Genomic DNA, 13,934 nt, shown 5'->3' with positions numbered 1-13,934 from the left:
CATAGAAACTAAAATCCCGGGTGGGAAAGGTCACTGCACGATGACCAGACTGTACCCAGGACATGAGCTGCCTCAATTCTGAGAACTGACCACAAAGAATTGGGAACAAGTGCACCCTGAAACTGAAGATGAACTGTACCTAAAACAACCAAGATGATGCTGTTCAGACCACCGATGACCAATTTGAAGATGACTGTTAGAAATGACTATGCTGTTTCTGCATGTAAGGCCCCTGCCCCAGACTCTGTCTATAAATGCTCTTACCTCTGCTTGTCAGGGGCAGGGAGTCTGCCTTTGGACAGATGTCCACCACTCTCCCCACCAAGTGGCAGCCCTCTAAAATGAAGCAAACTTTCCTTTCCACCAACCTGGCCTGCTCACTGGCTTTTGAGCAGCAAGGAGCCAGACCCCCCCCCCCCCCCCACCACGCATACCTTTATGTAACATTCATAGCTTTACACTTAACATAGGGTATGGGGGCAGGAAGACACACATTCTTGCTTGGGGTAAGTGGGGCACCACAAAAATATCTCCCAGTCAGTCGCCATCAGTCTCAGGATTTCTTTCACTTTGGGCTTGTAGCAACCCTGTCTCTGTTTCTCCGACCTCTCCCTTGTAGGAGAGAGTTGGATTTCTCCCCAGGCCCTTTCCTTGAGACTGGCTTTTTTGGCTTTGCTTGGCTGCTTTGGGGTTTCAATTGAGCAAACAGAACACTTTTTCCGCACTTGTTTGCCCAAGGAGTGAACTATTGCTCCTAATTAGTCCTTCTCCAGCCTAGGGCCCCACCCTCCCTTCCATAGCACAACCTACAACAATTAGGGACTCATCTGGAGGTTTACTGATGGACGTACAGAAGCAACTTGTTTTAAACACCATCTTAGCTCTCCCAGGGTCATTTGGGCCACAATAGGAAAACTGCCCTATAGAAGTTTGTAATAAGTGCACTGAATGAAGCTAGGGAAGACCACCCTGTTTGGGCCAGGTGTTAGGGTCCCCAGAAGTTCTCTCCTAAGGAACTGGCTACAGGAGCCTGCGTGTTGTACTCATCGGCATTCTCTTGTTCCCAGAGACTGTGGCTCAATGTGGCTCTCATGGGTATATTCGAAATGACCAGGGATGATGCTGGCAAGGATGTGTTGTCGTCGAAGTTGAAATTCTCTATTTCAGTGGCACTGCTGGTGTTTCTGGAGTAGCCCAGGAACATTGAAAGCAACAGAAGAAAAAGAAAGCATTGGTAAGAATCGAATTTTAAAACTGTTGTTTAATTATGTTTTTTCCAGCACAGATACCTTCAACCCAGATCTGGGTTGAAGTGAAAAGGCACCAAAAAGAAAGTTAAAAATAACACACACTTAGTATTCAGAGATAAGCGCGATGAGTTTTTTTTTCCAATGAAAATAATTTTAGGGTTTTTTAGCCAGAGACAGGTAATATGGACTAATAATCTAAAAATGTCTTTGCCATGAAACACCTATAACTGCTAGATAAAATATAATCCACACAATTTTAAATGTATCATTACATTTATGAAAACTAAAGTAAAAATCCCCGGGGCCCAAAATTAAAGATCAATGAGGTATGAGTTCAAGCCGGGCTGCCTGAGGGGCTGGCCAGTCTTGGTGACCCCGGCCCTGGGTTTGTTTGTTTACTGGGGCTATGCTGGTTCTTTGCCGCCATGCAGGCTTCTCTAGGTGTGCTGGGTGGCGGCTGCTCTCTCGCTGTGCGCGCCTGGGCTTCTCACTGCAGCGGCCTCTCCTGTTGCGGAGTACAGGCTCTAGTGTACAGGGATTTGGTTGCTCTGTGGCACGTGGAATCCTCCCAGAGCAGGGATTGAACTCATGTCCCCTGCGTTGAAGGTGGATTCTTAACTACTGGATCCTCAGGGGAAGTCCAGGCCTTGGGTATTTATGGCCATGTGGCCCAGGAGGTTAAGTATTGGGACCCAGCTCCTGGGACATTAACTTGAGAAAGTTAATTCTTAGATAGGTTGATAAGGAATCTGAGGCCCTCAAGGAGGAGAAGGGAACAAACTTTTTTTTTTCTATATTGCTTTATCTTAGTCACAGGAGACTTTTTTTTAAAAACTGTGAGTTGTAATGGCAACAATCTATTTCTTGTAAGACTAACTTTCTTTAAAGCCAGAGCTAATGATTACACAAAACAACACATCTTGCTCAAGGGTATGTTTTTCCTTCCCTGGTGGCTCAGAGGTTAAAGTGTCCGCCTGCAATGCAGGAGACCTGGGTTCGATCCCTGGGTCGGGAAGATCCCCTGGAGAAGGAAATGGCAACCCACTCCAGTATTCTTGCCTGGAGAATCCCATGGACGGAGGAGCCCGGTGGGCTACAGTCCACGGTCGCAAAGAGTCACTTATCAATGATTACACAAAACAACACAGCTTGCTCAAGGGTATGTTTTTCCTTAAGCTCTGTACTAATGATTATGTAATAACAATGTTTCTTGCTTGAGGACATGTTTCTCCTTCTTAACAGTAACCCTCTGTCTAATCTTGTTATCTTACGTTGTGGGAGTGGATCTGGTAAAACTTTCCTATTGTTTCCTATTGTTAGTTCTAATTCTGTTATCTTAAAATGTATGTTGGTGGATTCATGTCAATGTATGGCAAAACCAATACAGTATTGTAAAGTAAAATAAAGTTAAAAAAAAAATGTATGTTGTGGGAGTGGGTCTGGCAAGACCTACTCTTAGTGAAAGAAAGTGAAGTCGTTCAGTCTGACCCCATAGACTAGCCCACTAGGCTCCTCCGTCCATGGAATTTTCCAGGCAAGAGTATTGGAGTGGGTTGCCATTTCCTTCTCCAGGAGATCTTCCTGACCCAGGGATCGGACCGGGGTCTCCTGCATTGCAGGCAGACACTTTACTCTCTGAGCCACCAGGGAAGCCCAAAGTGAAAAGTGAAATTGTTAGTCACTCAGCCATGTCTGACTGTTTATGACCCCATGGACTTTTTAGCCCCCCAGGTTCCTCTGTCCATGGGGATTCTCCAGGAAAGAAAACTGAAGTGGGTTGCCATGCCCTTCTCCAGGGGCTCTTCCCTGTTGGTTACTAACCAACTTAAGAAGTATATAAAGCCTTGATAAGACTAGTGAGTGGGGCACTCTCCGTCCCCCTTCTGATGTCTATGTCAGAAGCTTTCTCTGTCTCTTTTCCACTGTAATAAAACTTCTGCCACATGAAGCTCTGAGTGCCTGAAGCCTTGGCCCTGGTTCTGAAGCTAAATTCTCTTCGGAGATCACGAATCTGACACTGGACAAGATATTTGCACAAGTCCAGGACTTTCAAAGCCACCTTCTTGACAAAAGGGGATATCAAGGACTTCCCTGGTGATCCAATGATACCAGGGAATACACCTGGTACCCAAGAATACACCTGCTGATGCAGGGGACACAGGTTCAATCCCTGGTCTGGGAAGATTCCACATGCTACTAAGCCTGCGCTCCATGGCAAAAGAAGCCACCGCAATGAGAAGCCTGTGCACTACAATTAGAGAGCAGCCCCTGCTCTCTGCAGCTAGAGAAAGCTCGCGTGTGTAGCAGTGAAGACCCTGTGCAGTCAAAAATTAATGAGTTAACTTAAAGGGGCAGGGAATACCAGAGAGAAATCCATCCAGTGTCAAAGCCAACATGGATTCTGGGTCAACGATTCCAACTTGGATTCTGGGTCAAAACAAAAGTCTCTGTTGAAAATCCTTATCCTTGGGACTGTCTCAGTATTGGTTTGAGATCTGAAATGATACAGGGTCCAATAACTTCCAAGCTGAGAAACTAATGTAAAAAATTTCTCCTGAGCCATGAATCTCTCTGAGGCATCCAACAGAAGCAAACTTACAATGGTTCTGTGGGGTCAAACCCTGCCCCTCCAACTTAGGCCAACATGAATCCCACAGACATAGGCCTGTTTGAGAAAAGCTCAGATAAAATATTGCAGCTACAGATAGCCCCAAGGCCCAGGGGGTCAGTATCTATGTGAGCGACAGCAGAGAGAAGCAGCAGGGCATCTGATGTGCCTGTAAACAGGAGGGCTTCTACATTGCCTGCAGCGTCTCAGGAGAAAGTGCAACCAGCCAATTTAGAAAGAAGGAAACTGGGGAAGTAAGTGCAAGGGGTCTGTGGCACAGTCTGAAGAGGCTGTTGAAGTATGTGCCTTAAGAACTCTCAAAACCACCAGAACATTCTCCCTTGCAGGACATGGCCTCTGGAAATGGAATCCAAATTGAGTAAGACAGGAACAATAGAAGAAAAGGAAAGAGAACAAATCAGCTAAAAATAGGAACACAACATGGGAATCCTAAAACGCTTAAGTCCATAAGTGAAAGAAAGTGAAGTCGCTCAGTTGTGTCCAGACTCTTTGCAACCCCATGGACTGTAGCCTACCAGGCTCTTCCATCCATGGGATTTTCCAGGCAAGAATACTGGAGTGGGTTGCCATTTCCTTCTCCAGGAGGCCTTCCTGACCCAGGGATTGAACCCCGGTCTCCCGCATTGTAGGCAAAAGCTTTACCATCTGAGCCACCAGGGAAGTCCATAAATACTTTACAAAAACAACACAAGAGGGAGCTCTGAGCCCAAACCAGACAGCTACCTTGACCAAGCCCTCACTCCCAAAGGTTTAGGAAAACCGTTTTCCGTAAACACAAGCATCAGAAAAGGATCATAATCCAAGATCATAATCCAAGGAAGAAAGAGGCTATGAAGCATCTTAACTCCTTACAGACAACGAATGCACGCTAAAAAGACGTGCCTGCAAAACAAACAAAAACCGCAACCCGGCATTTCAGAATGAGCTCAGTTAAGACAATGACAGAGCATATAGGAAAGAGCCAAGCCAGCCAGAACCTAAAGACTTATAAATGCGGTGACAAAATTGAGAAAAGCATCAGCCATTTCTAAAGAAACAAAAATTACTTCCAAAATGAAGGAACACGAAAACGAACAAAGCAGCTAATGCCTTAAGAGAAAGAGGAGAGCAAAAGTCCTTTCCTTGAGTTTCAGAAATAAGAAAGTGGCAGGCAATTAGATAGCAGATATGATCCAACCCACATATAGTGAGCATACCGTAAGAAGAAATTTTAATATTATAATTCAAGAAAACAATCTTGAAGTCAGAAAAAAAAAAGACTGCCAAGTACATGTAAAGGTGAACCATGGCCTGGGAGGTGGTGAAGGACAGGGAGGCCTGGCATGCTGCAGTCCACGGGGTCACAGAGAGGGGGACACAACTGAGCGGCTAAACAACAACAAATGGCCTGGGAGAACTGACCTGGCATGACCACCTCTGCGACCCCAGAGCGAGGCTATGGAAGCACTGAGAGACAGGATGTGTGGCGAGTCCTTTGTACAGAGCTGCTGCCTTGTCCCACCCCAGCTGAAGGAGAGAGGCTTTCTGCGACCACCCAGAGTCCTTGAGCAGTAGTCCCTAGGGTCTGGGAAACTCAGTAGTTGGGGCCACAACTCCTGCCCAGGGAGTATGGAGGGTGGGAGAAATGGGAGAGCGGGTTTCTTTGATGATGGATGGAGTGATGAGGATCTGTGTGCGTCTGTGTCCAGGAGGCACAGTCCCCCATCCAGTAGTCGGTCGTTTTCTGAGGACCAGATGTGAACTGTACCAGGGAGAGAGCAAGCCTGGAGCCACTGTGAACCCTGCCTGACTCCCTTAAAGGGCAGGAGACACTGACAGCTAGTGCCCGGTGGGCACGGATGCCTGCAGATCCAGGGCCTGGAGGGGGAGGGGTTGAGGGCTTGCCTTGGGGTGAGGGGTGTTAAGTGCATGGCGCATGCTAAGTTGCTTCAGTCTGTCTGACTCTTTGCGATCCTATGGACTGTAGACTGCCAGGCTCCTCTGTCTATGGGGATTCTCCAGGCAAGAATACTGGAGTGGGTTGCCATGCCCTCCTCCAGGGGATCTTCCCAACCCGCAGATGGAACCTGTGTCTCCTGCATCATAGGTGGACTCTTTACCTCTGAGCCACCGGGGAAGCCCGAGGGGTGGTAAGGAGGGGACTTCAAATAACCCAAGAAAGCTCCTAAGAGAAAAAGTCAGTTTCAAAATCAAGAAACAAGGGGCTTCCCCTGTGGTCCAGTGATTAAGACTCCACCTTCTAATGTAGGGGATTCGGTTTTGATCCCTGGTCAGGGAACTCAGATGCCTCAAGGCCGAAAAGCCAGAGCATAAACGACAGATGCAGTGTTGTAACAAGTTCAATAGAGACCTTAAAGATAGTCCACATTAAAAAAAAAAAAATCGTGGGGGCTTCCCTGGCGGTACAGTTCCCTGGCGGTACAGTTCCCTGGTGGTACAGTGGATAAAAGTATACAGGTCTGATTCCTGGTCCGCGAACATTCCACATACCGTGGAGCAACTAAGCCCACGAACTGCAACTACTGAAGCCCGGGCACCTAGAGGCCATGCTCCTCAACAAGAGAAGCCAGCACAATGAGAAGCCTGAGCATGACAACTAGAGCAAGCCGCTGTGCAACAACAAAGACTCAGCACAATCAGAAATAAATAATAAATACAAATTATATTAAAAAAAATCTTCAACAATAAAATCAAATCAGAAACCCGAAGGAGAGGAGTGACAACCCAGTCCCCACAAAGAAGAGCCATCATAATATAAGGCCATGCTGACTGAAGGGGGGTGATGTGGCCACTTCAGAATTTTGATAATTTTCAGGCACTGGATGTTTTAATTTCAGAATTGAGGCTGCTGTTGCAGTTTAAAGGGACCAAAGAGCCCTTTTATATTCTAAGAAGGAGCCCATATATGCTTAGGGGGCCTGCCCAGAGACCAGCTTTTACTCAGGAGCAAGAGGAAGACTTTTCCCACTGAAAAAAAATTATAAAAGGAAGAACAAATTTTTGCATTTTGATGATGCCCTCCAACTTGTACTTGTTCAATGTATTGACTGCATGATCTTGTGTTGGTTTTTCTATCACTTGTTACAGAAAGAATCTAACACAGTGACTTAGTAGATAGTAAAGCTTTGGAGCCAGCTGTAGTCTCCTCTATGGGTTAATGTCTGTCCATTTTACAGAATAGATAAATGAGGCAAAGAGGCCTCAGGATTGTCTTACCCAAGGGACCCTTGAGAGCTGGGACTGTCAACATCTAACTCCGTAAGTCTGCTATTATCACCCTTCTTTGAATTAACCTATTCATCCTCACTCCTTTTACTGAACATCTTCCATATGAAAACACTGGGGTTTGCCTAGGGAATATTTAGATCAAGCAGCCACAGATCCTGTTTCCAAGAACAGGCTTATAATAAAATGAAGGGGAAACATTACGTGTAAAAGCCTAAAGTGAAAAGAAGGAACTGAGGTGGGTAGGCAGAGGGTGTCACTGACTCTCCACCCCACCATGACTCTAGGCTGTGGGCAAGGGATGCCAGGGCAGCCTGCATGGAGGACCCACCTGGGTACTGTGAGCTGGGAAGTTCCTGAGAGTTTCAAGAAACGGTCACTGTTCTGCTCGGCAGCCAACAGCATGGAGCTCTCACTGGGCTGGGAGGATGATGGCAGGCTGCTTTCAGACTGGATGGAGAAATTGACAGTCAGATGACCGGGTCTGATCTCCAATAGCTCTTGGCCTTCTCAGGCCAGAACCTTGAAGAAATTCACTTATGTCTTCCAGCCTAGTCCCGGGAACTGTTCCTTAAATGTTAAGCCCTGGAATCATCAGACCAAAAGCAGGGCCCCTAGCAGGATCTCCTCTCCCTGATGGACTGCTTTGGCTACTCTGCCTAGAGCCAAGGTCTGATCCTTAGGAACGAGAGCAGCAGAGCTGTAAGGCTGACTTCGAAGTCAGTGACCAAGTACCTAAGGCATATCACTTAAATGTGATGAAGCAAGTGTTTAGATCTTGAAATCTGGAGGTTTAAGGCTATCTAATCTATCATGCTTTTCCTTCTTATGCTTCTACCCTAAGCAGGTACTGGGAAAGCCTTCTGTATGTCAAAAGAAGAAGGAAAAAAAAAACCCTTAAATAAACTAAAAGGGAAAACCAAATCCTTAGAACAAATATTTGCAAAAACTCATGAGTAAAGGCTTAAAGTTCCCGACATATAAAAAGCTCTGTTTTATAAATCAACTTAGAAAAATGCAAAGTTGCCAACAGGAAAATGGCCAAAGAAAGCAAAAGATAGTGCAAAAAAAAAAAAAAAAAAAGTTGGCGTTCAAATTCATTGACAATCAAAGAGCTGCTACTTTATTTTTTAACCTGTCATATTAGACAAGGAAAATTTATGCTTCTCAATTGTGATAAGGATACAGTGACACAGTCACTCATGTTATTAGAGAGAGTAGAATTTGGTATGAATTTCCTGGAAATAATCTGACAATATGTACTGAGAGCCTTAAAAATGTTCACACCCTTTGAATTCTGCTTCTAAATCTATTCTGGGAAAACCATCAGAAATGTGGACAATACATAAATGCTTGTTTTAGCATCAGTTACAATAAGGAAAAGTTAGGAATTACTCTGAATGTCCGATATTAGAGGAATGGTGAAGTAAATTTTAACTCATTCATACAATTGAATAGCATGAAATTATCAAAATGATGTGTACAGAGGGCTTTTGAAAGAAATGGGAAATGCTTATGATACATGATATAATCTAAACTGGAAAAAAAGCAACATTGAGAAATATATTTATATATGTAATGTCCTCAAAGATATAAATTAAAAATTAAGATGAAAGACTAGAAGAATATAGGCCAAAATGTTCCAAATGATTGCTTAGCGCTAGAGAGGAGTGGGGGTGATTTTTCTGTAATTTTCTGATTTTTCTTCAGTGAACATTATTCCTTTATAACACTGAGAAAAAAAAAACAAACCCAGAAAACAATTTTTTAGTGAGTTCAGTACTTTATCTCTTTTTAGGAAAATAAAATTACTTTTTAATGTCTGTAGATCTCAGTGTGGTGTGCGCATATCACTGATTTGAAAAAGAAGGCTGCTGATCCCCACGCAGTGCTAGACTCTAACATCCATCCATTCTCCAGAGACGGTACATCTCCAATTCCCAGCTGACCCTATGGATCTTGGCAGGATCTTGGTGAAACTTACTGTTTCTGCAGAGCGGCAGGGCAACTTGGGCACCAGGCAGTGAGAGATTCGGATTCTTGGATCTTTGGTGGTGATGGATAGACCTCTCTGCAGAATGTTCACCAAACGGATCCAGAACCGAAACACGGTCTCGGGGTGTTTTTCGTGGAGCCTCAGGTAGTAGATCTTTTCAGTCACTGTCCTAACCCTTAGGATGCGCTGGAGCCGGTCATAGATTCGCAGTTCCACGTACTTCAGGGGCAGAATCCTGGGCACAATCAGGAAATTCCCATGACAGAGGCCCCAGTGGTTTTAATGAAACCCATTAGACTCCTGCCTCTGGGGGATGCCGGAGAGCGAAAGCTTGTTGTCTGAGGGTGGAAAAGATCACTAAAACCTATTCTTCTCTGATTTCTAGAGCCTTGGTTATTAAAGAGTCTGCTCAAACCAATAACAATGGCTGATGGTTGATGTGTGCAATCTCATTTAACCCTCACAACAACCCCTTGATGAAGGAACAATAAGTAGTATTAATTCCCTGTTACAGAATTTGAAACTGTGGCTCAGAGAAGCTAGGTGATTTGCCCAAGCTTAGATCTTCTTAGGTAGGAACGGGAACTAAGATTTTCTGACTCCATCTCCAGGTCTCCTTCTCCCTAGATCCTGAGTAACTGTGCTGAAAGAGTAGCGAGAAGGATGGAGGTCTGGTGTTTTACATCCAGTATTTTTTTTCAATTTCAATACCTCATAATCCTATTTGACTTTCATATCGCTCACCTTTCTTTTTGAAAACTTCCAAGTCTATATTGACAAAACAAAAATAAGCAAAAGGAAGCCAAGATTCTCGAAAACTAGGAAGAGACAGGATCTGGTGCTCTACCCTAGCACCAAGTACAGCACTTGGTACATATAGACACTAAATAAATACTTGTTAAATGATCGAAGGAAGTCTACACAGTTTATGCTAAAGAACACTGTCCTTTCTTCTTGTCTAGAGACCAGTGGCAAAACACTTCAGTTGTTCACTCAGCCCCTTCCAGCACCTCCCTCAAATCTTCCTTTACCTGCTGAGGGTGATGACTGGGGCACTCCCAGGTGTGCTCCAGGTGGAAAACTGACCCTGGGGCCAGGTGACATTGGCCATCAGGAGGATGTTGGGTAGTGGCAAGGAGGGTACGGATGAGGTCACCCCAAGGATCACAGTGGTTGGCCCTTCACAGTCATCCATCCAGTTCCCCGGCTTAGTGACCTAGAAGTTAGCCCCAGGCACATGGAGTCAGAGAGAAACAGAAGACAGGGGTGGAAGATTACAGGTGCTAGAAAACGGCACTTCAACTTGGCAACAGGCTTGGAGCACCTGTGTTCTTGCGCACCGGGCTGGGCCATGACCTGCCGTCCATCCTTCCTGTGGGTTCTCCCCAAAGAGACTTTAGGTCATTGGCAACAGGAAGCTGGTCACCCTCCTCTGTGTCGTTTGCATGACTAACTTTAAAAGGACGTACTGGTAAGACAAAGCTGATCACCACTTCATTCCTCCGTCCTTGGGCAGAAGAAGGCAGCACAGGTTTCTAATGGTCTGGAAGGGGGATTATGCAAAGAAAGTTCCAGAAGGGGAGGAGAATGAGGAAAAAGCTGTTGAATGGGGAAGATCCAGGCAGCCCAACTTGAGAGAGTTTTGGGGAGCTTCCCTCAAGATGAATGATGGTCAGTCTGGCTTGCTGCTGGGTCCTGAGAGGAATACCTGTTCTCTTGCAGCGCTCAGGGCTGTGGCAGGACAGGAAGATGGCAGCCTGGCACTTGGGCGCAGTCTCAGCTGAGACACCCCCACGCCTCACTGTCCAGGACAGGCAGATAAGCACCAGCACTGTAGCATCCAAGAAAGCACAGGGATCAGGATCTAAGGGGTGAGCCCTATGTTCCCAAGACCAGAGGGCCTTCTCCCAGTGTCCCAGACTCTGCAAGATCATCAAGGCCATTCACAGCCTGCGATGGATCTGCAGGGGGAGAGCCCCAGCAATGCCTGAAATGTAGGTTTCCACAAGCCTAGTAGATGGTACTCTGAGAAAAGTGAATTTTGATTTTGAGAAGAAATAAGAGTAACATTTCTTGAAGCCCATGTTGTGGAATGAAATTCATATGTGCTACAAAACACGGAGGGCCACACACACAGAGTAATACATCAACGTTTGCAGGTGATGTTTCTTGGCAGTGATGGTAGCTGGTGACACTGAGGAGAGGGGAAGGAGGGAGCAGCATAACTCTGGGCTGGATCATTTCAAAGCAGCTTTTAGCTCTGACGAGCTAGCTTCAGCAGGCAGGCTTTTCCCCTCCCTGGCACGTCTGAGTCTCCTGGGGCAGCTCAGGGTTGGGGAAGACCTGGAGCTATGAACCAGCTCTCTGAGACCTGGGGGACCTCATCAGAAAGAGTCTCACTACTCTGTGAAACGGTCTCCAAATTAAGTTCAACACCCACCTCCGATTATTTCCACCCTCTCTCCCGGGGTTCTCATCACTTCTCAACTCCACCAAATAGATTCCTGACTGCAGACCCTCCCTGTGCATTCCAGCCTCCTGGCTTCACCCAAGAGCTTGAAAACCTTTCCCTCTGCCTGAAAGGTTTTCACTGCCAACTCTTCTGCTTACCAAAGTCTTAGGCACACCTCAAAGACGCGCTTTCCCAGAATATGGGGAAAGCTTCCACAACCGCCCATGTCGAGGGTTTGCTCTTCTCATGCTATAGGGCTCAGCAGGTCTAAACCCTCTGACATAGAGCTTTCTTAACAACTGCCATTTCACATTATGTCCGTTGAACCTCCAAAGTCGCAAGCTTCTTGGCCAGGGGCACTATCTCATCTCTCTTTGCATCTCCTGCCCCTCACACAGCTTGTTGACAAACTGGTGATCTATACCTGCCACGTAGCACAGGGGGTCACCAGCCAGACCACTGGGGGGGGGGAGCACCCTGGTAAAATGTCACATGGATTGAAATGACCATCCCGTGCTCTTGGTGGCTCCATGCTCCTGAGGCCACACTCACTCACTTGAGTGGGTCATATTACTACTCTTCTGGGAATCAGTAGAATCTGGGCAAGGCTAATTTGTCCAGGACCTTGCTCTCATGCAAGGGTGTTTGTAAGACATCCTAGAAAGAAGGAGTTAGGGTTTCAGAGCAGAGATTCTGACAGCCGCCTTCACCCCGTTTTACCAGTCGGTATGTACTGGTGGCCCCAGAACGGTGGACCCCCACCTCACCCCTGGAAAATGGGTCCTGCTATCTCCTTCTGCAGGTATAACTCTATTTCCCCAAAGTATCTGAACTGCAGGGAGGCCTGTGATGCTGTAGGCACAAACCGAGGTGAACTTGGGATCTAGACACTCCTGTTTTCTCTGGCTCTACCTGCTTCCCTGCTTCTTCCTCCTCCCCACGGCTTTCAAAGGCCATGGCATTTGGGGGCCAAACCCTGGGACTAGGCTTTGGGGTACAGGGGTTGGGGGGAGGTGAGGAGAGGGTCCCTGAGTGCACAAGGGTACCTGGACAAAGATGCTTTCAAACACCACTGAGTCAGAGAACAAGTTGAATTCTGGAGAATGAATCAGTTGACAAAGGAGGCCATCTTCCACCCCAAGTTCCACTCCAGGGCCTGGTTCCCTGACCTCAGGTGGGAGGCCCCGAATTTTACTCATTGGTTCTTGGGAAGAATGGGCTGGGGAACATCTCTGGGGCTCCACGCAGACCCAGCCCAACTCCAAGGTGATGTTGTGACCTCTTCTTCCCCCACCTCCACAGCACCACCCCTCCCGATGTAGGGCTGTCCCCCAGGCTGGGGGGGGTGGGGGATGCTGCGGGCTCACAATGGCAGAAATGACATCAAGGAATGTGACGGGTAACAACAGGAAAGGAAGGCAGACAAGAGGCAAGGAAGGGTTGGCAGTGAGCAGGGCGTGTCTCTCCCCTTCCCTACTCCCTACAGACCAGCAGCCTCCTCCATTCTTCACTCAGCCTCCTCACACACACACAAGGAAAACGAGTCTCCCAAGGCTGTGGCCTGATTGTGAGCTGCCAGAGTAGCAAGGGAGTCTCTCAAGCCTCCCACAAAAACTTTCTCTCTCTGTGTGACCTGCTCGCCCAAATGCCAGGCCTTCACCAGGCCAGGGGAGGTCAGGATGGGGGCCACAATGCAGCCCAATCTTTCCTCCCCACCTCATGAGATGAAAAAAAAAATTTTTTTTTAACATCAGGTTATTGATGTTTAAAAGCAAAGAGGTTTATTTATTTGGAAGCTGTGCGCGAACGAGGAAGTGTATGCTGGAGCATCAGTGAAAAGATCATGAAAACCAACTGTTATCTTTTTAGGAATTTGAACGAGCCAGTTAAACACAGCCATTATTTAAAATTTAATAATATAAACTGGTAATAGTAAATAAGTTATATAAAAAGCAAGGTCATAGATGCCCAAACTCATCACTTCTTAATCGTTTTACTCTATTTTATGTCTCTTTATTCCCTTGGGGTTACTGGTTTCTATTGGTAGAAATGATATATAATGTGCTACCATTGCGTCTCTCTTCTCAGGGTGTACAGAAAGTTCACAGTGGTTGCTGTCTTGAAACCAGCCATGCTGGGAGGTGTTTACATGATGGAAATCAGCCAGTGCTAAAATCTGGCCTTAATTTATTGCCATTGTGATTGTCTAAAGGGATAAAGAAAATGTCAGTGATGCCAATTAAAAGAGTGTCTATAGCTGTTACACTGTGGACACAAAGAAAAATCTGAGGAAATGACCTTCCAGGATTTGAAACGTATTATCTAAATTAGCAAAGAAGGTGCTGGTCATTATCCTTAACAGAGTTCCGAAAGGCAACTTTG

General features: G+C 46.3%; 1 protein-coding gene across 1 annotated transcript; it reads right to left on the bottom strand.

Annotated features, from left to right (window-relative positions):
* Positions 1–985: 985 nt before the first annotated feature.
* On the bottom strand, positions 986–12,751 carry GARIN1A (golgi associated RAB2 interactor 1A). The gene is made up of 5 exons (XM_004008041.4): positions 12,599–12,751; positions 10,132–10,316; positions 9,089–9,335; positions 7,436–7,554; positions 986–1,184 (listed from the first exon to the last, which is right to left on the bottom strand). The coding sequence occupies exons 1-5, from the start codon at positions 12,749–12,751 to the stop codon at positions 986–988; spliced, it is 903 nt and encodes a 300-aa protein (XP_004008090.1).
* Positions 12,752–13,934: the final 1,183 nt, after the last annotated feature.

Source organism: Ovis aries, chromosome 4, assembly GCF_016772045.2.
Source record: "Ovis aries strain OAR_USU_Benz2616 breed Rambouillet chromosome 4, ARS-UI_Ramb_v3.0, whole genome shotgun sequence".
NCBI lineage: Eukaryota > Metazoa > Chordata > Mammalia > Artiodactyla > Bovidae > Ovis > Ovis aries.
This window is presented reverse-complemented; position numbering and strand designations above follow the sequence as displayed.

Bases quoted from the DNA above. Each gene is read 5' to 3' on its own strand.
- GARIN1A (XM_004008041.4), bottom strand. From the start codon at position 12,751: ATGAGTAAAATTCGGGGCCTCCCACCTGAGGTCAGGGAACCAGGCCCT. The intron at 9,336-10,131 runs GTAAAGGAAGAT...GATTGTGCCCAG, and splicing joins CCAGTCATCACCCTCAGCAG to GATTCTGCCCCTGAAGTACG. The intron at 7,555-9,088 runs GTAAGTTTCACC...TTCTCCATCCAG, and splicing joins CCTGCCGCTCTGCAGAAACA to TCTGAAAGCAGCCTGCCATC.